This window comes from Canis aureus, chromosome 17 (assembly GCF_053574225.1).
Source record: "Canis aureus isolate CA01 chromosome 17, VMU_Caureus_v.1.0, whole genome shotgun sequence".
NCBI lineage: Eukaryota > Metazoa > Chordata > Mammalia > Carnivora > Canidae > Canis > Canis aureus.
The window spans coordinates 494,130-519,961 of NC_135627.1; the positions used below are offsets into that span (position 1 = coordinate 494,130).

The 25,832-nt window shown below is 57.5% G+C and overlaps 1 protein-coding gene across 1 annotated transcript; it reads right to left on the bottom strand.

The window, feature by feature from the left end:
• Positions 1-698: 698 nt before the first annotated feature.
• Positions 699-24,502, bottom strand: GRK1 (G protein-coupled receptor kinase 1). The gene is made up of 7 exons (XM_077854855.1): positions 23,582-24,502; positions 21,917-22,044; positions 17,370-17,527; positions 16,808-16,891; positions 13,753-13,877; positions 11,631-11,832; positions 699-10,680 (listed from the first exon to the last, which is right to left on the bottom strand). Exons 1-7 carry the CDS (start codon positions 24,278-24,280, stop codon positions 10,382-10,384), a joined length of 1,695 nt encoding a protein of 564 aa, XP_077710981.1. The 5' UTR covers positions 24,281-24,502; the 3' UTR covers positions 699-10,381.
• Positions 24,503-25,832: the final 1,330 nt, after the last annotated feature.

A 25,832-nucleotide genomic window follows, 5' to 3' on the forward strand; every position in this document is an offset into this window, starting at 1 on the left:
AGGGTGCGCCTCCCCCCACCACTGCGCCTTTGTGGGCCAACTGCTAGGGTGAGGCAGGAGCTTCGACAGCAACGCCAAAGCGCCCGCTGCAGCATGTGCATGTGCAAGGAACAGAAGGTGCAAGTGCGAGCAGAGCCCCCGCAGGGCCATGCACAGGTGCTGGGGTCTGAGCCCAGGCTGCCGGTCCCTGCAACCGAGAGCTGTGTGTTCATCACTGTGAGCCCAGGCTTGGCCCAGCACCTTCCTGGGGCTGCAGGGTACGGTGTGTGTGCTGAGGCCACTGTCCTTCGGGGCCATCACCATGACAGAGCCTCGCGCGTGTGTGCGCTGACGCCGTGTGCACAACAGCAGAGCAGCAGGCGCGACGTGAGAGGGGTGCACACAGCTGGGGGACGTGGACTGGCGTGAGCAGTGTGGGCTTGTTAAAGGGATGTCAGGCAGCAGCGCCAGCAGCTCCCTCGGGTAAGCGTCCGCCTCTTGGTGTCCGCTCAGTTCGTGGTCCCAGGATGGTGGGATCGAGCCCCGTGTTGGTCTCCACGCTCAGCGTGGAGTCTGCCTGACTCTCTCCCTCTGCCCCCACCCCCCCCCCCGCTCTCTCACACTCTCTCTCTAAAATAAACAAATAAATCTGTTTTAAAGTGACATGGGGCAAGGATGCAGGTTCGTGGGGTTCTGGTGAGTATAAGGCATTTATGCAGTTTCAATGTCTGAAAAAAGACACTCTTTATTCACTGATCCTCTCAAACATTTACTGAGCACCCACTGCATACTAAACACTGATCCGTGCACTCAGGAAGTGCCAGGGAGCCGATGGACAAAGATCCAGGGAGGCTGGCATTCACGTGCGGAAGAGGTGTCAATAATGCATTTCGTAAATGAGGACGAGGCGCCGTAGGCCCCCCAAGCGCCTCCTGACCTCTGACACATGTGGCATTAGTACGTGTGAAGAGCCACGTGGGGCAGGCAGACCTGGTGCAGCTTTGGGAAGAGGAACACACAAAACAATGAGTCACCACCTGGGTCTCCCTGGAAAGGTGAGGGCATCAGGCAGACACGAGGACTGCGAGGCAGTCAGCCATCCGGAAACCCGACCGCACCAAGGCCCGGTGGGCGGGCCTGGGGAGGCAGCAAGGTGCTTGGGGGGCACCCAGGCCGGCCGGGGGTGCAGCAGCACTGAGCCCACCCACATGGCATCCTTGGACAACCGCAGTACTGACCCCCCTTCACAGATGGGGAGACCAAGACCCCAGGGGGTAAACTGTGAGGCCGAGCAGATCCAGAATCCTTCCAAAGCCTGTGTGTGCAACTGCAGGGGCGTCCTGCTTAGAATTCACTTCCTAGAAGCCTCCTGCCCCCACTGCAGCCAGTGTGACGGGTGCATCAGGTCTCAACCACTGGCGCCGGCTCACAAGCAGACACCCGGTTCACCCACCTCCACCTGACCCCAAGGCCCGGAGCGAGCTAGCCTCCATAGGAGCAGCCGTCTGGGATGGGGGACTTTTTAAATGTAATTTAATTCAGCTCTTGCTAAGACAATTAAGAGGAAATCTGTCCTCTTCCGGTCTGAAGATAATCAGAGGGACTGGACAGATTAGTATTGACATTAAGAAGATAATTGAGGCACAAGCTTATATCCGGCAGGGCTCTGAGTCCCGGGGCGCTGGCGCAGGGAAGGCGCGGGCGGGGCCGTCAGAGCAGCTGGGGTGACAGACGAGGACAGGAACCCAATGGAGGTGCAGGCACGAGCTGCTGGACAAAACACGGCATGTCAGGCCTCGAGTTAGTGCAGACACGTTTGCTGTGAACTATCGAATTCCGAGAGAGACGCTGGGAATGGCCCTGCGGACGATGGGACGGTTGGGAAAGTCACTGGAGGACACATCACACAAGAGAAGAGGCGCCACACCGCGCCGGGCTTGGGCCACTGTGGCCCCAGACGCGCGGGTTTCACTGCAAGTGGATGAGAGCAAAGGTTGCCTTCGCTGATGGGAGCCCCAGCAGCAGAGCCCAAAGGAAGGAAGATGTGGTCCCCATGGGGGGGGTGGGGGGGTGCACACGGGACCCCAAAGGGTGGGCACCGGGTCCTCAGTGGGGGTCATAGAGGGTATGTGTGGTCCCTGGTGGGGGTCATGGGACACGAGCAGGACCCCGAAGGCCACGCAGGGCAGACTATCTTCTGATGTCTTTGCTGCCCATGCTCCCTTGGACACGTAGCATTGCTTCCTTTCCAGTGGGTTAGGGGTTCAGGGGGTGTGTGTGGGTCATGGGGGTGCACAGGGTCCACGGGGGCAGTGAGGTCCACGGGGGGCTCAGGGGGGCACATGGTGTCTCTTGTTCGGATGCATCAGACGGATCTGCCGACCGCAGGGAAGTGCCCAGCAGGTTTCCAGTCCCCGATGGAGAGTCTGACGATTCTGTGCAGTCCAGGCCGTGAAGCCCGGCGTCCGCAGGGTTCAGCACTTCCCTTCCTCTGTGAAGCAGCTCAGCAGCCGGCACCGGCTGACCAGTTTGGCAGATGGCGATGTTAGCGGTCATGACATCTGCAAAATATAAAAAAGCAACCGCTTCAGTAAAAGCACCGGGTGAGGGAAAAGAGAACATGTGTGAGGGCAGCAGCCCTCCTTCCCCTGCCCAGGCAGTGCCCTGGGTCTCCTACCCCGACCTCCCCTGCATGAACACGGGGCCCGGCGTGCCACAGGCAGGCGGGGTGGCTGGTGGCTTCCACCCGCTGGATGCCGGCCGCGCGCCTCCCGCCGCGGCCACTGCTTTCCACCCGAGGCTTTATTTAATCTCCACGATATTATTTCACAGATGAAGAAACAGGCCCGAGAATTGAAAGACTTCTTCCGAACGGCGGTATCTGGTTGACGGCAGGTCAGCCCAGTCTAGCGTGACGTCTTCAGAGGGGAAAGCACGCGCTGCTCCGACTGCAGACGTCGGACGCACTTTCATTTCTGCCGCCAGCAGCCGTTCTGGGATTCCCTCCGTGCACGAGCCGCCGGGGGGGCGGGCAGAGGACGGGGTGGACGCACGGTCAGGCGCTGCCACCGCTCCCGGGAAGTGGGCCCTGAGCGCCGGCAGCCCCGGAGGCGGCCCAGCCAAGTGACACCCGGCGCCCTCCCTGGTGGCCAGCGCCGCGTCGCCCCCGCCGGCACCCAGCCCTGGGCGCTGAGACCCGGCCTCTGGGCTTCCTGGGGAGGCCGGCCTTCAGGACCGACGGGAGGCTGGCGGCGCAGGGGAAGGACCGGGGGCGCGGGGGTGCACCCGGTGGTGCGTCGTCCAAGAAGGCGGGCTGTGTGCCTGCCGGCCGGGACCAGCCTGAACTACGGGGCCACGTGACACCTTGGCAGGAGCCCTTGTCCTGGGCGCCCACACGGCCCGTGCATGCAGACAGGGGGACAGAGTGGGGCGGGGGCAACCTGGCCATCAGGCCTCTCAACCGTGTCTGACACTGGTGAGACGGAGGCGCTGGCGGCGAGGCCTCGCGGTCCCGCTGGGCAGACTGGCTTGGGCCCCGTCCTGCACCCCCCCAACTCTTCTCTTACTGCCTCTCAGTTTTCTGGGTCAGGCTTTGGAGAAACCAAGATGTAAAAGGCACAAGGACCTTTGCCAGCCCCCCTGCCCACTGCCATGGCCCCTCCCTGAAGCCACTGAGCAAGGAAGTGGAAGAATTCAGAATTTAGTATCTTGAGTCATGGTCAGGGTGACTTAAAAATGCATGAGGAGGCCACTCGAGGAATGCATGCTGCCCTGGGCAGCCCGCCTGCAGGGAGGCCCCACGTTGAGGCCAGACAGCCTGGCTGGGCAGCCAGGGCGCAGGAGCCAGGACCCCGCCCTCCAAAGGGCAGGAGTGACCGTTACACATGCCGCTTCTACCAGGAAGCAAGCGTTGGCTGAGAGTAGGTCCATCTCAGGGCAGGCGCACGATCAATATGTGATGAGGAAATGTGTGCGAACCTGACTCCAAACAGTATCAGCACCTGCTTCCTGCCGGGTCGGGGCACATGCTGGGCACATCCTTCCTCCCCAGCTGTCTCACCTTCGGGGTCCCATCCAGGGCAGGAGAACTTGCTGCAGGCCCATCACATCAGCCTGACTGGCAGAAAAACCAGTTTGTTTAAGCAGATAGGGGTCAGCAGCTCAGGGATCAGAGGCACTTGGGAGTCACCAGTTCTGGACAAGGACACAGGTGCCCCCAGCTCTAAGAGCAGGATGAGAAGAAATATAGCAATGAGCCAAGAGCCTCCTTGCTCATCCGCAGTCAGTGTGTTTCTCAGGTTTGTTCTCGACCCCGGCAGGTGGGAATCGTTGGGGGCTCGTGTGTGCACGCAGCCTGGCTCTTGCTCTCCAGGGAGTGGTGTGCACACAGCAAAACACGACTCCCTCCTGTAACCAGATGACCCTGAAATGAAGCTCAGGGGATAAATAATGTAGACAACGAGCAACCAGAGAAATGGCAGATGGCAGGTCCTGCCTGCCTGTCCTCACGAGTAAAGTGGAACAGGACAGGAGATATGCTCAGAGACATGAATTTTTTAAATTAAAAACACCATCTGGGCTTTGCCAGGAGGGCTGGTAACCATGATCTCTCTAAGGAGCCCAAGCAGGGGGAATCCCGGGGTGGCTCAGTGGTTTGGCATCTGCCTTCGGCCCAGGGTGTGATCCTGGAGTCTTGGGATCGAGTCCCACATCGGGCTCCCTGCATGGAGCCTGCTTCTCCCTCTGCCTGTATCTCTGCGCCTCTCTCTCTCTCTCTCTCTCTCTATTTCTGTGTGTGTCTTTCATGAATAAATAAATAAAATCTTAAAAAAAAAAAAAAAAAAGGAGCCCAAGCAGGACACTCTGCTACATCCCAGATGTGCCCTGTTTCAAGGTCTCAGGCTCATGTGCCTCCAGCACCCAGGAGCGTGAAGCCCATCCGTGGTTCCGGGAGTGAGAGCACCTTCTGGGCCTTGGATTCGGCCCCACAGATTGTCCGAGGTCTCCTGTTTCAGCCACACGATGTGCGCAGTGCGTGTCTCCACAGCCTGGATGCCAGCCTGCTGACCACACAGACTCAGCAGCAAGTGGTGGCAGGCAAGGGAAGGACAGCTGCCCTCAGGCTTCCTGACTCAAGGGACGGGCACAGGGAATAGCAGGCCAGGCCTGGCAGGGGTGGGGGCATAGGCTGCAGTGCCTGGCGTCCGCTCTCATTTCCCTGTATCACGCCCTGGTCCCCCGATACCGTGTAGGCTCTCATCCATTGACCCTGGAGCAAGAAGCCTGACTTTGGAAACACTTTTTTCCCATCGCTAGGGGACGACGGCTGGTTTCCACCTACTCAAAGCAAGCTGTTGTCTTTGTTTCATGTGATCTGCAAGGGCCTGCAAACCCACTCCTGTTTGTGTTTGACTTCATGTTTTCACACTGGGCTCTGCCTTTCAAACCGTGTGCTGCCCGCGGGCCTGGCCCATGTGCTGTCCATGTCCTGCTGGTCAGGCGGCCACCCTGGAGCCGAGGACAGAGCACCCACTCAGGAAGCAGACGTGTCGTCGAGGAAGCTCATCTAGGAAGACCACAGATGAGAGCACAGCCGGTGGCCGTGAGGGGAGCAGAGGAAGGCCGGCCCCCAGCTGTCCCAGGCTCCCAGGGGCCCAGCAAGAAGACGTGTCCCGCGCGTCCCGCCTGCCGTGTCGGTAGGGTGCCCATGCGCACCATCCTTCCGGCTGCTGAGAATTCTCGCCGTATTTGCTGTACACGTTTTGCAAATACTTGCTACAGCACTCTGGCCATGGCTTCAAGCCCTGTGGGGTCGTCCCAGCCTCCGAGCCACGTGGCACCAGCTCTGGCCATCCCATGTGGGGCTTCCTGCCTCTGGGCATACAAGTGCGTCTCCATTCTGCCCTGGGCCTCCAGGCGGCATAGGAGGACCCTGGGCCCCATGGGGCGTGGCACCACCCCACTACTGCCAGGTGGGGTGGGGTCCAGGTCCCCTCACCTCTGTCTATACCAGGGGGAAGCTGGGGGGTGGGGGGGGAGACGCAGCACTTCCTCACAGCGAGGCTATGGGTGTGCCTTGTCGATGGGGGCCCTGCCTCGCAGGGCTGGCTCCTTCGTGCCTGTGGCTGGAGGGTCACTCCTCCTGGGGCTGCTTTCCCTGGGCCTGGTGGAGGCCTGTCTAGAGCCTAGCCTAGGTCACAGGAGGCAGAAGGCATCCCCTTGGTCCGGGGCCAGCCTACTGCTTCCTCCTCCCCAGCCTCAGTCTGCCGGGGGCTGTCCCATGTACTGCAAGGGGCTGGGCCTCACAGGTTGGGGGAGCGGGGGACAAGAGTCCACCATGCCCAGAACCGAAGTCAGCTTCGTGCTGTCCTGAAATAGGAAGGTGGCTTATGCTCCCAGCCCTCTGGGCTGGCCTGCAAGGGCCTGGGGACACTGAGTGAGCCGCCAACAACACCACTGCCATTGGAACCTGCAAGAGCGAGGACCAGCCAGACCTGCTGCCAGGAGCCCACACGACCCCACCAACACCCACGTCTGAGGCCTTGTTCATCCAGGGGCTCCCAAGGGCCTCACACAGGGATAAGCAGAGAAAGGGTTTAATCTAACTCCTAGGTCACCCGTGGCCATGGAGGAACCATTTGCTTGCCCAGGTGGACAGGCCTCTCTGAGCACCTGGCATAGGTGTGGGCACAGTGAGGCATAAGGGGGCCTGCAGCAGGTGGAGAGAGGAGCACAAACGGGAATGAGACACAGCACCCATGTTTCTCTGCAGTGTCTATACAGCACTCGGCACCTGCATTTCCCTGACATGCAACCCTTACTGCCCCGGTCTCTGGCAGCTCGCTCCGCATGACCTCCTGTCCACCTCGTTAAACCCCAGGGGGCCTCTGTGCAAGGCAGCCACAGTGCCACCCACCTCTGCACCATCTCAAACAAGTGTGTGCCATAGAAGGGAATGAACGATGCCTATCAACACCTCTAGCTCCTGTGAGCAGCCGAGTAAAGCCACACAACGCACCAGACAGGGTCAGGAGGAGGTGTGCAAATGCAGGTGCTTGGAATTCAGAGTCTGGCAAAGACGGGCGTGGCAAGCAATTATTATAATCTGATAGTTGCACAGAAATGAGAACAGAGGCAGATCGTGTGTGTGCGTGTGTCTGCAGAGGCCTGTGTCAGCACACATATGCATGTGCATAGACGTGTGTGTGTGTGACTTCGAAAGAAAGAATATAACTAGCATTCATAGCATAATCTAGAATCCGTCCTCTGTTTTGCCTTTTATTTTTGCCTTTTTCTGCTTGAATAGAAAGAATTGAAACTGCATTTTTTTGTTTTTCACAAACAAGAAGTCCCTCTGAGTTGTTTAGATCTCAGTATCTCCGGGGCCCTGCGCTGCCCGGCCTCCTCCTGAGGAGAAATACCCTGGGGGCCGCCCCAGCGCGATGCACGTCTGGACACGCCGCCCACGCAGGTGATCCTTGCTCTGATTCCAGGCCAGAGATGCCCGAGTGCCTGAGGCCAGCCCCCGTGGGGTGTGGAGGCCAGTTTCTGAAGACCCCTAGGCAGCTGCAGCACGCAGGACAGTAGGGGTAGTGACAAAAGCTCCTGTGCAGGGGCTTCCCACTTAGGCCTGGTGCGGGCAGTCCCCCAGCCAGAAACAAGCCAGCAGACTGACCAAAGCCCTGAAGCCCTGATGGCCACCTGAGGCTGAGTGAGGAGTCTGTGTCGGGGGCAGCCCTGCAGTCCAGGACGGGCAGCGTGTCCCCTAGACTCCAGCCACAGCGGAGGGGAGGACCATCATACGTGTGGGACAGCCAGACCCCTGGACTGTGCCAGGTTAGGGAGCTGTGCCTGGAAGACCACCCACAGCAGAGACCCCCTGAGACCGGGAAGGAACCCGCAAGCACTGACCTGCCCCTCCCCAGACCCCCGGAGCTCAGGGGGAGGGTGGGAGTGTCTTGCAAGAGCTGCAATTTCCACATGCTGGGCATCTTCCCACAAGCACCTTGAGACTACCATTCAAGTGTGTGCAGGGATAGGGAGTGTGTAGATAGGGAGTGGGGGTAGGCCTGGGGCAGCCTGAGCTCCACAGGCCAGGGAAAGGCCCCTCCTGAACAGGCCAAGAGACACGCCCAACAGGCCTGCTGGTTCAGCACAGTAACCACTTCCTCACACATGACGAGGATGATCGGCACCAGGCAGGCCAGACCCGGCCCACGACACCGTGACATTAGTGTAGGGTCAGGCCGTGCAACATTCGGGACACCCTCCAAGAACAGTATCTGCTGCTCATCTGAAATTCAGAGCAACCCATGCCCTGTGTTTTATCTGGCCATCCGAGCAGATGGGTCCCCACTGGTGGCTGTCACTGCCACAAGAGGGGTCTCCAGTAATAGGCCTACTGGGCGGCAGCCAGGCTTCCACCCACATGGTTGCTGGAATCACTCCCAGTCCAGGGCCATGGGGACCTAGAACACATTAAATGGTTTAGAAAAGCCAGAAATGGGTCTTTCTTCCACCAAAATGTAGTTATGGGACACATGTGGCCGTCACCTGCTTAATGATGCACCATCCTGGAAGTCACACCCAGGTTTGATGGGCATAGTGGTTGGCCCTGGCCCTGGCCCTGGCCTGCCTGCAGAGACCTACCAGGTGGCAGCTCTGGACTGCACACCAGAAAGCACTGGACTCCTCACCAGGCCCCACTCTTTGCCGGTGGCAGGCTACATGCTTGGCCAGGAGAGAAGCGTCTTTCTGGTCCAGGGGCACTTCCAAGGTAGAGGCTTCAGATGTAGGGCTAGACTAGACTCCAGCCACAGCGTTTGATTCTCTCCACCACCTGGCTGGTGTCTACACCCCGGACAACTGTGTGTGCCACACACAACTCCCTGCATGGCCCAGCACCTGAGCAGTGACTCTCCTGTGGGCTGCAGGACCCACTGTTCCCTGAGGGTGGAGGGACCTGGACCGCACACGGACTTCTGCTGGCAATGGCCCCCCAACACTCGGGGTCGACGGCTTGAGGGTGGGGGCGCCCCAACACTGAATGCTGCAATCTGAGGGTGGAGACCCCCCCATACACTCGGGGTTGATGGCCTGAGGGTGGGGACACCCTGGGACTTGGGGTTGGCTCTCCAAGGCAGCTGGGACAGGAGGGGGTAACCCCAGAGCACGTGCTGAAACCAGGTAGGAGGACCCTGCACTCAATCCCTCGCAGGTCCCAACATCCCCTCCTTGACGCTGTGGCATCTTCCTGGGGGCACTCTTCCCAAATGGTCCCCACACACACAGTCCTCCGTCTCACAGCCACATCACGTGGCTCTCTGCCTGTCCAGTGTGTGACACGGCGTGCAGGTTGTAGAGACTCAGAAATTCTTCCCTAGTCGAGGCAGAGACCCTTCTGAAAGTACTCCACAGGCCTTGGACCACCGTTCCACCCCACCCGAGCCCTGTGTGCAGTATGGGACTCCCAGGTTGACGCCACCACATCTCAGTCCAGGAGGCCGCTACCACAGGAACCATGTTCTCCCCATCAGGACACATACAGCACAAGGGACCGTGGGGTTAAAGGAAACACAGGGGCCAGTGCCGATGATGCCGGGTGGCCAGAGGCCAAGGGAGGGCACCCCGTAGGTGCTGCTGCCTCTGGGGACACAGAGAGGCTGCCCCCAGCCCACCGTAGCTGGACAAAGGGCTGTGCCAGGAGGCAGAGTGGGGTGGTGAGCGAGTGCTTGGGTTGGAAAGAGAAGATTCCTGCACATCTGTCTGCCCAGGGGGTGGGCAGCTTTGGGCCCGGGTGCCACCAGCTGGAGATGTTCTCAGGACAGAGAGAAGCCACCCTCAGCCCCTCCTCTGGGACACCTGGGCCCAGCCTGGTCAGGGCAAGCCAGGAGCCGGCACCACTCAGCACCCAACAGATGCCAGCACCACCAGTGGGCAGTGGGTGACCAGTGCAGGCCCTGGCAGCAGCCAGCCAGCATGGGAGGTGGGGGCAGAAGCCAGGCACAGCCCAGGCCCCTCTGCTAGTGCGCAGGAGCCACCGGCCGCGGTCTGCCAACCCCTGAGCCAAGTGGGAGAAGGCCTCCCCCAGACGGCAGGGCTCTGGGACATCACAGTGACGGTGCCGGGAAACAAACGGAGCATCCACCGATGTGAACAGCCCCCCGCCCCAGCGGCCCAACATGAGAGCCCGAGTCATGCATTCTGGCATATTCCACATGGGAACCACCATGGCATCTTTCTGAGTGAAATGGGGGAAAGGAAGTGGACTATTTATGGGCTGGGCTCCTCAGCGGCACAGGACTCTGCACTCTGGCCTCTCCCCGATAGCTCTGCGGGCGCCCAGCGGCTCACAGAGGCATCCTCGCCCCTGTGGGCTGCAGAGCAACCTCTTTCTGCACGTTTAGGAAACCAGACACATCCCTGACTTGGACGCTGGGGCTGCCTCCTCCACGGCGATCCCCTTCATGTCATCAGGCATCTGCCCATCAGCGCGCCACACATTCAGCTCCGCGAACACGCCCGTCTCGATCATCTCCTCCTGCCAGGGGATGGAGCAGTTGCCCGTCGCGAACTCCTGGAAGAATTCTGTGTCGGCTTTGTCAAAGACGACACCCTTGACCGTGGAGAAGGCGCCCACGTCCTGGATGTTCTTGGCATAGACGGTCCGTGAGTCTGGTACAAAGGGGGGCGTCAGCATCCCTGTGAGGAGAGGGAAAGCACAGGATGCGGGACACCACGAGAGAAAAGAGACAGCCGCATGCTCAGTGAGCAGGGCCACTCTTCCCAAGGTGACCCGGTGGCTCCAGACAGGCTTCCCAGTGCCCAGCGGCCCGAGTAGGACACCAGGGCCTTAGTGTCAGGCTGGACGCGCTTCCCCGGGTGCCCACCACGCTCTGGCCGGCAGTCTCATACCGGCCTCCCCGAGGCGTCATCAGCAGCAGGTGGGACACCTTGAACCCAGCTCGGGACTTAGCTCCTCGTCTTCTTTCCAAAGCTGCTTCTCTTCCAACCTGCTTAGATCCCCGGCGCCCTAGTCTCCAGATACAGAATGCCAGACACCCCCTGGCCCCAGCCTCCCGGCCGCCATCCTCCCCACACCAGCTCCCCCGGCAGAGCCCCTTCCCTGCAGAAGTAACCTCTGTCCTGGGGTATCTGATGCTCAGGGCTCCCGCGTGGAGTCCCGTATTCACACGCCTCCTACAGGCTCTGTGGTAAGGCTGCGTCCACACATGCGCACCTGACACCTGACACCTGACACCTGACACCTGACAACACATACTGTTGAATGAATGAGTTTGTACCAAGCAGACAGCTTGAGGAATCCCGCACTCTCCCGGGTACGGCTCCTCAAAAGTGCAGGGTGTAGGAACTGACACAGAGGCCTGGGCCTTCGGTTCCCAGAGCAGCATGTGCCCCACGCATCCCGTCCAACCTCTACCAGCCTGAGAAGCCTGTGCGCTAACCCCCAGGTCTGGGTCGTGGAGTGACAGGGCTGGGGGGCGGGTGGTCATCGGGGCAGGAGGGTGGCTGGGCGAGGCTCTGCAGCATCGCCACTAATCTCAGGACCTGCCAACAGCAGGCCAGGCAAGCACGGACCCCCCCAACAGCCCACCCTCGACCCCGCAGATCCAAAGACGAGGAGACAGTACCAGCCTCGAGCTGCCTCCAGTTGATGTCCTTGAAGAGGGGGCTGGCGCGGAGCCCATCACACGTCCCGTCTCTGAACCCCAGGCGCTTCTCGGGGTCCTTCTCCAGCAGTGCCTCACAGAAGTCCTTGCTGACCTGGCTGAACTTGTCTGGGTACTTGATGGCCTCCGAGAGGACCCGCTGCTTCAGCTCCTTGTTCTCTACCTGCACGGCAGGATACACCACATCACACGGAGCCCGCAGAGTCCATGGGGTCCGTGTATGGCTGGGCCAGCGTGCCTCCCAGGAAGACACATGCGCACATGACCACGCAAAGGGCTCAGGACCTCCAGCCAGAGGACAGGCCCCCGCAGTGCTGGTCGAGGCAGCTGTGGTGCCCAGGGAGCTACGGGCACACTTACGTAACTGTCCCTCACCCCCTGGAGGGAACAGGAAACAGGAGACTGGGTGGAAGCAGGGCCAGCCGGTGCTGCCTGGTTCTGGGTCTGCTTTGCCACAGACCCCCATTCCCAGCAACCAGGGAAAGGGCCTGCACAGCCAGTCGGAGGCCCCACTACGACCCCAGATCGCCCTGTGCCTCGGCGGCCTGTCTCCACCCAGCTCGGGCAAACACAGGCCATCTGCTTTTGCCACGGATTAGATCTGTGTCTCCAAAAACGTCACGGACCCAGGCTCGCCCACAGCTACCCTTCTGGGATGTTTCTTTCCTTCGCCACGCGAGTCTGACACTTGAGACAAGGAGCTGTGCGGGCCCACCACGCTTGTTCTGTCCGAGCCCATCGGGAAACCGGGGTTCTGCTCGGGGCCGTGGGGTCTCCCCCTCCCAGAGGCCAGGCCCCCATGCGCAGACCACACATGGCTTTGCCTTGCCTTGCTCTTCCAAGTGGATGTCAGGAGAGCAAATGGGTTAGTCGAGTTCAGGCTGATGTGCAGAGACCCCAAGCAGCCCCGTGGGTGAGCGGCAGAGACACCACTCTCAGGAGACTGCACGTGGCTTATTTCCACACGTGTCTCAGGGCCGGAGTGGGCCTGGGGATGGACACGCTAGGAGAGGACCCCACACAGTGAAGTGAGAGGGACGTGACCTCCAGGCATGTCTAAACACTGCTGTTTGCCACAGCTGCCCCGGAGGTGCCCCTCACCCTGGTTCCTGTCCACCTGGCTGACCGCAGCCACCAAGCCTCAAGACCACCCACACCTGACCCATGAGAAGAGGCTGGCTTTGCTCCCTCAGCTTTGAGCAGGTGGTGAGGTCCCCAGATACCATCTATGGGCACCCCTCTTCTCACTGTGCTTGAGAAATCTGCTTTTTACAAATGGCAGGTTTGCGGCAACGTGGCAGCACAGGAGTCTGTTGGCACCATTTTTCCAACAGCACATGCTCACTTTATGTTTCTGTCACGTGGTGCTCCTCACAAGACCTCGAATGTGTTCATTATCATTACAGCTGTTACGGTGATCCATGGTCAGTGATCACAGCTCACCGAGAACCCTGAGGACGGTCAGCTCTAAAGAAGCTGCTAACTAAGGCACATGGACCGTTTCTTGGACGTGAAGCCACTGCTCGCTATGCAGACTACGGCATGCTGTAAACACAACTTTTACGTCGACCAGGAAACCGAGAGGTTCATCGCTTCATTATGGTGGTCTGAGCTGGACCCAAGTGGTCTCTGAGGTGAGCCCGACTCTGGGCACATGGTGCAGGAGATGGGCATGGTGGGGGTCAGGGGTTAGGCAAAGCAAGCCCATGCCTGCTGCCCCCTATTCAGAAAGGCTGCCATCCGTGTCAGAGCAGGTTCTCAGCACGCGGGTGACGGGGAACTTGCTGTCTGCAGCAGAGGCACGAAGGGGGCAAGCCTGCACCCCTTTCCTCCCAGGACCGGCTTGGCCTGGGGGTGCCAAGCGCTGCTCTCAGCGGAGGTTTGGGGAGGCCCAGGCATGGCCGGTCCTGAAACACATCTTAGCATGGGGCACTCCCTGATATGAATAGATGAGGCCACCATGTCTCCTCTCCTGCCCAGAAAGGACTTGCCACAAGAAGCCTAGCACTCAGGAAGGGCCAGCTGCCCCCTAAGGATGGTGGTCATGGGGTGACTATGGGACACATCCCGAGAGACCTCCTACCTTCTCTCCTCGGGCACGGAAGGGTCCTCTGGCTGCGATCATCTCATACAGTGTGACCCCCAGAGCAAAGTAATCCACGGAAAAGTCATACTCCTCACCACGCAAGAGCTCAGGGGCCATGAAGCCTGCCGGGCAAGACACAGCGCACGGTGGTGAGCACTCCCTGCCCTGGCAGGTGCACAACTGACACTGCCCTGCACACGACTACGGACTTCCCGTCCTACCCCTCCTGTGCTGCTGCCCATATACTGTGAGGTGGTGAGCAGCACCCCTGGCCACACCGAGAGTTAGAACCCCCAGCTGTCATGCCCAAAACTGTCTCCAGACACTGCTGAGCATCTCCTCTGGCAGAGCTGCCCCTGGTTGAGAACCACTGCTCGCCACATAAGCAGTGAAGCCCCATCTCCCCCGTGGCACCCCGGGCACACAACCAGACAGACAGTCCTTGCTCACCACACAGAGCAACTGTGACCTGTGGTGCCATGTAGCACATGTCAGAGACAGGTGCTAGGGGGGTATGGTCAGAGACAGGTGCTGGGGGATATGGTCAGAGACAGGTGCTACCAGCTCCTTCCCAAAAGGGCCCAGCGGACAAATTTAAGCAAAACAGTCCAAAAAGCAATGCAGATGCCCATCACTGCCCCATAGGCACTCATGCCAGGTCTGTGCCACATCAGGGGAGCTGGGGCCATGTGGGGAGCCCTGCATCTTGGAAGGTTCACACCCCTGAAAGCAAGCTCTAGACCTCCCTAAACTGCCACTGTACGGAAGCCAGCCAGCACATAGGAGGGGCGGGCAGTCCATTCCCTGGGGACCAGGGGCAGGTGGTATGGGTTGGGACGGGGCTTCTGTGCCCAACGGCTTCAGACATTCCAAGGTAAGCAATGCTAATGTGTCTGTTGATTTCTGGTACTGCCTGGCCCTCAATATACCAAGTTCAGAGCCAGTCTCTAAGAGGGGATGTGCTTGGCAACAGCAGCCAAGCTGAGGTGACCACAGACTCACTTCTTCCCAAAGAGGCTACAGGAGTCAAACTCCATAGGCCCTTCCGGCCCTGACAGCCCATCTCCCCTTTGTGGGTCCGCTTCTCAGGAATTATCCAGATGGCTCAGATGCTGTGAGAAAGACATGTTTAACAGACCACCACTTTCAGATTAAAACAGGGCCTGGGAGAAAGCCTCACCAGGCCAAAGGGAGGGGATCAATTTCTGTAGCAAATATCCCAGGGGTGGGTGGCCTCTAGTCTGCTTCCCAGCTCAGTCCAGGTTGACACATCATTTTCTATCTCAAGGACCTACATGGCATCTGGGACAAAGTAACAGAAAACATCTGTCACCTGAAGGAGCAGATGGGTGAGTAAGTGAGTGAGTGGGTGAGTGAGCGAGCAGGTGAGTGAGCAGGTGGGTGAGTAAGTGAGAAGGTAAGTGAGTGAGTGAACAGGTGGGTGAGTGAGTGAGTAAGCAGGTGAGTGAGCAGGTAGGTGAGTGAGTGAGTGAGCAGGTAAGCAAGCGAGTAAGTAAGTGAGTGAACACTACTCAGTCTAGTTATTAATTCCTCCTCACGTTGACTCAGCCCTGTGTCTGGGCTGGAAACCCTGTGGGTTCGGAGGGCACGCCCACATGTCCTCTGTGCCTGGGTCACAGCTCGATGACTGCGTGCAGAGGCTTGGCTCCAGGGGCTCCAGCAGGCAGGGCACAGAGAGGCCAGGGAGAGGCACACAGTAGGCTGCAGCCCAACCTACACCTGCCTCCCCATCTGCTGCACCTCTTTGGAGGTCACACCCTGCACCTGACCCCAAATGCTCAAAAGATGCGTCCTCAACTCAGAGAAAGGCAGCAGCCACGGCAAAGCCAGGGGGCCCTCTGGTGGCCGGCAGAGCCCTCGCATGCTGTGCCACCGGGGGCGGGTGTTGCTCAAATCAGACTACTTGGAATCCAGCTTGTGGTGCCTTATGCTCTGGGGCTTTCTCCTAATGATTGGAATCACCCTAAAATATGTGGAGAGTGTTTCTGCTCACATGATCGCACACAGGGCTGGAAGGTCATAGACTAAGGCCAAAGATCTGGAAAACTCAAGATAGGACCTTCCCTAAATGAAGCCTCAGATGAGGACAGACCCTCCATGACATCAGGGACAACCCCAAAGGGGCCCAGAGCACAGGACAGGAGGATTCAGGGACACAGTCCAAGTGGCCCCAATCTCAGTGGCAGCATTTCCCCCAAAGTCACATTAAACCAGGAAAGGATTTGCTGAGCATCCCTGGACCTTCTGGAACATGGAAGGGCAGGGCATTGACCCCACGTGCGGCGGGCACAGGTGTAGGGGCCGCATCATGGCACTGAGTCCCCCTGCCCCTGGACTGCCTGCTGCGCCCACCCCAACTTGAAGGCCCTGCTTCCCCCCACCTGAGGGGAGTAGAGGTGTGGGGGAGCAGCAGGATGTGTTGTGTGTGCACGCACACATACACATGGACACGTGTGCACATGCACGCAGACATGTGTGTGCATGTTGACACACGTGCACATATACATATGGACACGCCTGCATGCAGCCACAGATGCATGTGTGCATACGTACATACACACGGACACGTGTGCACACACATGCACACATTCTGGACAAGAGAAGCCCCCTCCAAGCCTCACACTCCACCCTGGGTTCCCTTGGACTGCAAAGACCCTGGCCACATGGAGGGGGGCTACCCCAGGTGGCTCTCCCAGTCTGCCCACCTCAGTGGGGGTCTTATTCTCTTGAGGGCAGGCTGGTGACCAATGTAGTGCAGACCCTTAGGGCTCTGATCAACAGGGCTGAGCACTCAAGACAAATGCACTCTGCTAATGTCCAGGAAGCCACTGATGCAGAAGCTGCATCACAGAGGCTGTGGCCAGAACTGCCGCCCCTCCAGCAGCTACAACCTGCCGGGCATACGCCCTGGCCAGAGCCAGTGGTTTCACTATTTGCTATGAGGGGTGGGGATACCCAAAGGTCCCCAGGGCCTCACGCCCACCCCACCCCCAGAAAAGAGGCGGCCCCATGCTTGACCTCGGGCACTAACCTGGGGTCCCTGCATAGCCCTTGGTCTTGGTCTGCCCGTCCTTCAGCTCCACAGCCAGCCCAAGGTCAGAAATTCGGATATTGCCTGAAAGCAAACATGGGCTGAGGTCACACACGGCTCCACAGAACTAGGGCACTTTGATTCCCAGCACCTGCAGGAGCCAAGTGCAGCCTCTGCACACATGCACACACTTGCACACAAGGGCACGCCTGTGCCCACGGGCAGGCACTCACAGCACATGCCCACCCAAGGGCCCCGAGGCCTCTGCACCCCCCACCCTGTCCCCAGCAGAGGACAGCACCTGTCACTGTGATTGGGGGCACAATCCACCCAAATCCCATTTCAAGAATGCCCCACATTTGTGTGACTTAAAGACACAAAGGGAGGGTATCTAAAAGGACATAAAGCAAACCGAGATCTCTATTTACCATCTAATGAGAATCCCATAAAAGGCACAAAGTTTGACCAGTCTATCCTCTTATGGATGATCCGTTGGGCCAGGGAGGAGAGCCTGGTGAGGGGAGGCTGGGCAGGAAAATGCCAGGAGGGAAGGCTGCCTCACCGTCATCATCCAGAAGTACATTCTCAGGCTTGAGGTCTCGGTAGACAATGCCCCTCTGATGCAGGTGCTCCAGGCCACTGATGATCTGGGCTGTGTAGAAGATAGCACGTGGCTCCTGGAAGCCAGGGCTCTCCTCATTCACATTGTAGATGTGGTACCTGGGTCAGACCACACAGAGGCCCATGACTCTCTGGGACAACAAGTGGGATGCCCACAGTTTCTAAGGAAGTAAAATCTCCCAAAACAGTGAGAACCTCAGAATCCCATGCTGTCAGCGAAGTGTCTGGTCACTGTGGGGCCCCAGCATCAGCCAGAAGAGCCTGCAGCAGTGCCAAGAGGCCCTGGCAGCTGGTGTTTGTGTCCTCACAAACCTGTCGCCACAACCATTGCGAGAAGAGCAAGGCATAAGAGCTCACTGCTCTCCCCACCTCACCCACACTGGTCTGCACAGGCTAGGAAATGGACCCTAGAGCCATTTCACCATTGCCAGCCAAAGGAGGAAGGGCAGAGGATGGTGAAGGGCCCGGGGCAGGGAGCCTGAGTCCCCTCAAACATAAGCAGTCAATCCAGTGTCCATGGAAACACGTTGGCCATTTCACCGAGCCCAAGCACAGACTCCTGGGTGGGCCTGCTGTAGGTAGGGTTTCCTTCCTGCTTCTCTCCTCCTATGACTGTGCTGCTCATCTTTTCCACTATTACTTTCTACAGAGAAGCAAGATCTAACAAATAAAAGGAAACAAACTATTTATGTCAGGTAGCAATCAGTGAGAGGCAGGCCAAGAAAACAGGAGAGAAAGCCTCAAATCAGCCATGATGACAAGATAAATGGCTTTTATGTTACATTTATATTATAGTATAGTGCAGTACATTTAGTACAGTGTAGATAAGGCATGTGACACTGTGTAGGATAGTATAGAATAGCACAGTGTAATATTGTGCAGTATGATGTGGCGTGGTAGAGTCAAGCACAGCATATCACAGTGCAAAAGTGTATAATGTAGTACAGCATGACACGGCATCACATAATACAGTGTGATGGAGTATAGTGTAGTACAGTATGGTGTGGTATATAGTACAGTGTAGTACATGTAGCATAGTATAGTGTGATAGTGTAGTACAGTGTAGCATAAAGCAACATAGAGTAGTATGGCATGATTCAGCATAGTATAGTAGAGAGCAGCATAGTGCAGTACAGTGTAATACAATACAGTGTAATGTAGAATGGCATAATGCAGTGTAATACACAGTAGTGTAGCAAAACATAGTATAGCATAGTATAGTACGGTACGGCACGGTGTAGCCTAGTAGAGGGTAGTAGTACATAGCAATGTAGTGTAGTGTGATTTAATGTAGTATAGCATGATGTATTATGGTGCAGCATAGCGTGGCATAGTATAATATCAGTAGTTTAATACAGTATAACGTAGCATAGTGTGGTATGGTGTAGTAGAGGGGAGTGGAGTGTCGTATGGTGTAATATCATGTCGTGCAGTATGGTGTAGCATAATCTAGTATAGAGAAGTATAGTGTAGCATAGGGTAGTAGCATAGTATGGTGTAGTGTAGTGTAATACAGAATAGCATAGTACATCATAGTATGGATGGGATGGGATGGAATGGTGTGATGGGGTACAGTGCAGCACATGTAGGATAGTAGACAATGGTGTAGTATAATACAGAGCAGTACTATGGTATGATATAGTACTGTATAATGTGGTATAGTGTACTATAATCTGGTACAATGTATTAGTGTAGTCTGGAACAGTGTAGTATGGTGTATAATATTGTGTAGTGTGGTATGGTGTAGTATAATGTACTATAGAGTAGTATGGTGTAGTGCGGTATAGTATAGTACTATGTAGCAATATACTGTAGTATACTGTAATATGGTGTGGCATAGTACAGTTTAGTATAGTATAATATAGTGTAGGACAGGGTGGTATAGTACAGTACAGTGTGCTGTAGCATGTATGGTATAGTAGAGGACAGTGGGGTGTAGTACAGGACAACAGGGTGTAGTAGAGGACAGTGGAATGTAGTACAGGATGGCGGGGTGTAGTACAGTATGGCAGGGTGCAGTACAGGATGGCAGGGTATAGTACAGGACAAGGGGGTGTAGTACAAGACGGCAGGGTGTAGTACAGGACAGTGGAGTGCAGTACAGGATGGCAGGGAGTAGTACAGGACAGTGGGGTGCAGTACAGGACAACAGGGTGTAGTACAGGACAGTGGGGTGTAGTACAAGACGGCAGGGAGTAGTACAGGACACCGGGGTGTAGTACAGGATGGCAGGGTGTAGTACAGGACGGCAGGGTGTAATATAGGACAGCGGGGTGTAGTATAGGATGGCAGGGAGTAGTACAGGACAGTGGGGTGTAGTACAGGACGGCAGGGTGTAGTATAGGACAGTGGGGTGTAGTATAGGATGGCAGGGAGTAGTATAGGACAGTGGGGTGTAGTACAGGATGGCAGGGTGTAGTACAGGACGGCAGGGTGTAGTATAGGACAGTGGGGTGTAGTATAGGATGGCAGGGAGTAGTACAGGACAGTGGGGTGTAGTACAGGATGGCAGGGTGTAGTACAGGACGGCAGGGTGTAGTATAGGACAGTGGGGTGTAGTATAGGATGGCAGGGAGTAGTACAGGACAGTGGGGTGTAGTACAGGACGGCAGGGTGTAGTATAGGACAGTGGGGTGTAGTATAGGATGGCAGGGAGTAGTACAGGACAGTGGGGTGTAGTACAGGATGGCAGGGTGTAGTACAGGACGGCAGGGTGTAGTATAGGACAGTGGGGTGTAGTATAGGATGGCAGGGAGTAGTACAGGACAGTGGGGTGTAGTACAGGACGGCAGGGTGTAGTATAGGACAGTGGGGTGTAGTATAGGATGGCAGGGAGTAGTACAGGACAGTGGGGTGTAGTACAGGATGGCAGGGAGTAGTACAGGACAGTGGGGTGTAGTACAGGATGGCAGGGTGTAGTACAGGACAACAGGGTGTAGTACAGGACAGTGGGATGTAGTACAGGATGGCAGGGAGTAGTACAGGACAGTGGGGTATAGTACAGGATGGCAGGGTGTAGTACAGGACGGCAGGGTGTAGTATAGGACAGCGGGGTGTAGTATAGGATGGCAGGGAGTAGTACAGGACAGTGGGATGTAGTATAGGATGGCGGGGAGTAGTACAGGACAGTGGGGTGTAGTACAGGATGGCAGGGTGTAGTACAGGACGGCAGGGTGTAGTATAGGACAGCGGGGTGTAGTATAGGATAGCGGGGAGTAGTACGGACAGTGGGATGTAGTACAGGATGGCAGGGTGTAGTACAGGACAACAGGGTGTAGTACAGGACAGTGGGGTGTAGCACAGGACGGCAGGGTGTAGTATAGGACAGCGGGGTGTAGTACAGGACGGCAGGGTGTAGTATAGGACAGCGGGGTGTAGTATAGGATGGCGGGGAGTAGTACAGGACAGTGGGGTGTAGTACAGGATGGCAGGGTGTAGTACAGGACAGTGGGGTGTAGCACAGGACGGCAGGGTGTAGTATAGGACAGCGGGGTGTAGTACAGGACGGCAGGGTGTAGTATAGGACAGCGGGGTGTAGTATAGGATGGCGGGGAGTAGTACAGGACAGTGGGGTGTAGTACAGGATGGCAGGGTGTAGTACAGGACGGCAGGGTGTAGTACAGGATGGTGGGGTGTAGTATGGGGTATGTGATGCCCTGTAGTAGGATGCAGTACAGTACAGTGTCATGATAGTCTCTGCTCTCTAGGTCATGTTGCATGAACCTCCTAGTCTCTTCTCTCCTCCCCATGTGGCTTCACAAGCGTTCCTTAGTCAAGGCCTCAGAATTCCCGCCTGGAAAACATGGCCAACATACACATGACATATCTTCAATGAAGCTGAATCCACCAGGCAGAATGGAGGCAGGGGCTTGCACAGAACACCAACAGCAATGGCCCCATCTGTGACATGTGACACCCTTTCAGGTGTCTTACACATATTAACAGACTCTCCATAATGCCCCGAGAACACTAGTTTTACAGACCAGTGCATGGAGGCAAGAGCAGTCAGACTGCCTGGGCTGCACCTGGGTCTTTCCCTACTGAAAGCCAGTGGCCTGACATCCTCCGGAGTCCAGGGCTGGGTCCTCAGACGCCCGGCAAATCCAGACACCATCCACTGGCAGCAAAGCGCCGGTCCCAGAACTTGGCCACGTCATGTTTCCAGCTCTGCCGTCATCCCCAAGAGCAGGTCACAAAGCAGTGTCCTCAACCCCTGCCCTCCACCCAAGCCTTCTTTCATCTGTCTGCCCAGTTAGCACTTGCCCTGTGGCACCCTGTGCTCCTGCTGCCTCCACCCCTATGTGGTCACATGAACCTCAGGTCCACCAGGAGCTAGAGAGCCACGGGCCATCTGCCCGTGGTCCCACATTTCACATAGGACTGCAGAGTATCAGCCACTGGGGGACGGGAGGAGCATGTTGATGGGGGCCCAGGGCTTTACCTCAGGTCACCATATTCTCTCCACGTGTGGGCAGCCCCCCCATTTACCTTATGTCGCCTCCATTCATGATGGTCATCACCAGACAGAGGTCAGTCTTGGTTTCAAATGCATAGGCCAGAGAGACTATAAACCTGCTGTGTACCTTTGCTAGAATCTTCTTCTCCACCATAGCACCCTGAAAAGCAAGATGTCGAAATATTATCAGGTTTAAGCAGGATGTCACCAAAAAGACCAAGTCCCACATGCCAGAAAATAGATGCAAACACACTTGAAGGAGCTTGCACCACACAATTGCAAACAACCTACAGACATCTCACTCATCCCCCAGCCAGCCGTGCAGATGTGTGGGTGTACAGAGGACTCGCCAGCAAGGGGCAGGAGTCAGACCACCAGCCTTAAAAACACCGGAGGACCCAGCACAGGCAATGGCAGCCTGTGTGGTGCTGACCTTCCTTCCGGGCCTTCGGTACACCCGGCCAGCTTGCCCACCGCAACCCCAGGCCCCAACCTCCTCTCCAGGCCCTGGGCAGCGGCCAGCCAGGGACCCAGCAGCATCTCTTCATCTTTCAACTGTATTTTAAAACCTCACGATGTCCATTTAACATGTTTTTTAAAATTATGTTTGGTTAAGGAGGGTAGAATTCCTTTTGGAAGGAGGGATCCTGGTGTTCTGGGAGCCCTCTGCATCCACACTACGGAGCAGATGTCAGGTTGCTCTTGCTGAGTATTAGGCTCAGTGAGGACCCCGACCTCGGACAGAAGATGCTGGGTTCAGACCACACGTGGACAGTTGGAAGGGATGCCTGCTTGTCCCGTAGCCCCAAAGGGACAGCACTACTGAGAAGCCCTGGGGTGGGCACCCTGGGTGGCTGCTGTTAACCCCAAAAGTTGCATTTGTGCTCCATTGGCAGGAAAGACAAGGGACCACATGGGATGAGACAAGCTCCTACAACACAGCAGCATCCACTGTCCTGCCTCAACGGAGCCTGACCCCATGCAGAGCAGACCCCATGCAGCAACCCCATGTGCTTGGTTCACTCCGGCCCGGAGAAAGCATGGCGGATGCTACCAGGCCTGGCTGGACTCCCAGCGGCTGGACTCCCAGCGTGCTCTCCGTCACAGACAAGCCAGGGCCAAGAGAGCTCCAGGAAGCCAACAGCCTCCCCCAACACTTGTTCCCAAATTTCATGATGGTGGTAAAAACACAAGACGGCTGGCAGGAGGGGCACCTAGGATGGTGCAGTCAGTTGGGTGTCCAACTCTTGGTTTCAGTTCAGGTCATGATCTCAGGGTCAGGGTCATGGGACTGAGTCCTGCGTTGGGCTCTGCACTCAGCTCAGAGTCTGCTTAAGACTCTCTTTCCCTCTGCCTTTACCCCACCTTCCCCACTCGTGCACACGTGTTCTCTAAAATAAATCTTAAAAAAAAAAAAAAAAGATGACAGCTGGCAGGATATGCAATACCGCCCACACTTGCCTCTGATGAGGGGTCAGGGCAAACCCTGTGGTGTGCAGAGTGCTGGGCCAGGGTGGCAGAGCTGAGGACACCCCCTCTATGCCCCGGGGGCCAGGCCCTTGGCTCAGGATCAGGAGGCTGCCCAGTAGGAGGGGCCCGGTGTCCCAAGGTCAGAGGAGCCAGCCCACAAAGGGCCCCGCGCAGGACTGGACACAGCCCGATGGCCCTCCCACCACCATGAACAGTCAGCTGCCCACCTGGTACCCCTTCCTTTTCTTGAGTCTCTTCTTGTTGAGCTTCTTACACGCATACAACTTGCCAGTCGCCTTCATCTGGCAGGCAGACACCTCCCCGAAACCACCTTTCCCCAGGACCCTGAAGTCCAGGAACCAGTCCTCCCCCGTAGGCTGGGCCTCCAGCCACTTCCACTGCAGGAACCTCTGGAAGTACAGGCTGCCCAGGTACTCCTGGAAGGGCGCCTGGCTCAGGTGCTCCAGGGTAGCCTGCAGCAGGGGCTGGAACAGCCCATCCTCACTTGCCGTGGGCCCTTCCCGGAACTTGGCCACTACCCCCTCATCCAGGAAGCTGCAGAAGAGCTTGGCCTGGGGGTCCAGGTACTCAGCCAGGATGGCCCGGGCCTTCTGTGGCCGGAGGTCGTCATCTGCAGTGTCATAGTCCTCGATGTCCTTCCAGAGCTCCAGAGCTGGCACATGCCTCTCATCAGCCCCCAGGAACTGCTGGAAAAGCCGCTTGCCGATGGGCTGCTCTGAGCACACACTTGGGAACGCCAGGTCCAGGCTCTCCCGGAGGCCCTCACACTTGGACAGTGGAGGCAACTTGAGCTTAGCCAGGTACTTCCTGTCCCGAGAAGATGGGCCACTGCTCCCATCGAAGCTGCCCCGGGCGGCAATGAAGGCTGAGTTGGCCACCACCGTCTCCAGGGAACCGAAATCCATCCCGGTGCTGGCCTCCTGCCAAGTTAGGCTCGAGAGGCCTGACCCACTGTCCGGGGCCTGTGCCCCCTGCCCTCCCCAGACTGCAGGCGTCCCAATAGGTGAAGAGTGACTGGGGGCCTCGCCGGGAGCCCAGGGAACCCAGCTGACACAGCTCCAGCCAAATCCCAGCCCAGGGTCACAGAGCAGGTGCCAGAAAAAGACAATCCTCTAAGCTGCTTCCAGGCGGATTAGATGCCCATCCTCCCCATTGCTTCCTCTGAGGACAAAGTGCAGACCCCGATGGACCTCCCTGAAGCTGCCCTGTTGGGTCCTCAGCTCTGGCAGGTGGCGCACCTGCTTGTTCCCCTGCGTGAGCCGGAGGCCAAACAGAAAGCAGAGGGGCCCGGGAGAAACCCCAACTTAATATAAGATGGCTGTGGCTTTCCTACTGTATTTCATTTTTGTCTTAAGGAGATAGAAAGCAGGAGGAAAAACAGCTGATATCAGGAATTCAGAGAGAAAAAAAACCCACAGTGAACCGCTCACTGGGTATTCAAGAGTGAAACCACTGGCAGGGGGACTGGTTAGTATGTGGGGACCTGGCCTGACACTGACAGGAGCCTGCCCTCGGGTCACCTGCCAGCTCTGAGGACCTAAGGTAACCTCAGCACCTGCCGGGGGATCAGCTCCGCATCAGCTCCCTCCCCTCTCCTGAGCTGTGCCAGCAAAACATAAACACCCAAGAGAAGCTTCAGGTGAAGTTAGAAGCAGGAGACCCCCAGCCACATCCAGGGCTGAGGCCTCAAACAGAGAAACAGGAATGAGAGGGCAATGATGAGGCCAGGGACACACCTGGAGGCATATCTGGGGGACACACCTGGGGGACACACCTGGGGCACATCCCTGAGGGACATACCTGGGGGCACACACCTAGAGGGACACACCTGGGGCACACACCTGGGGGACAAAACTGGGCACACCTCTGAGGGACACAGCTGGGGGACACAACTGGGGCACATCCCTGAGGGACATTCCTGGGGGCACATACCTAGGGGGACACGCCTGGGGGTACATCCCTGAGGGACATACCTGGGGGCACACACCTAGGGGGATACACCTGGGGGCACGCCCCTGGGGGACACCCCTGGGGATGCCAGGACCAACAGAAATGTCAGACTCATAGGGGCAAGGTGTTGTCCGTCTAGTATGCAGCAGGTACTCTGTAAATGTGCAGGGAAGGAAGTGATGGGGGTCGGTTAGAGTTTGAAGAGGGGAGGAAGTGAGGTTATAGAAACAAGAATGTAGGAGCCAGAGGAGACCAGCAGGACCAGCCCACCCCGTGTCCCTCCTCTGGGAGGCATGGAGGTTCCATGAGTGGGTGAGGGCAGAAGGCAGAGGAGGCCAAGGAACAACCTGCATCTGCGCAACCACAGTCCCTCCTTAACCCCTCCCCAAGTACCGTGAACACTGGCGGGGGTTGGTCGGGGGTTGGTCGCAGCACCACCTCTACCAGCGCTTCTGACGGCGTGCCTTCAGTCCGCGCCTCCCGGTGGTGCCAGGCACACCCAACGGC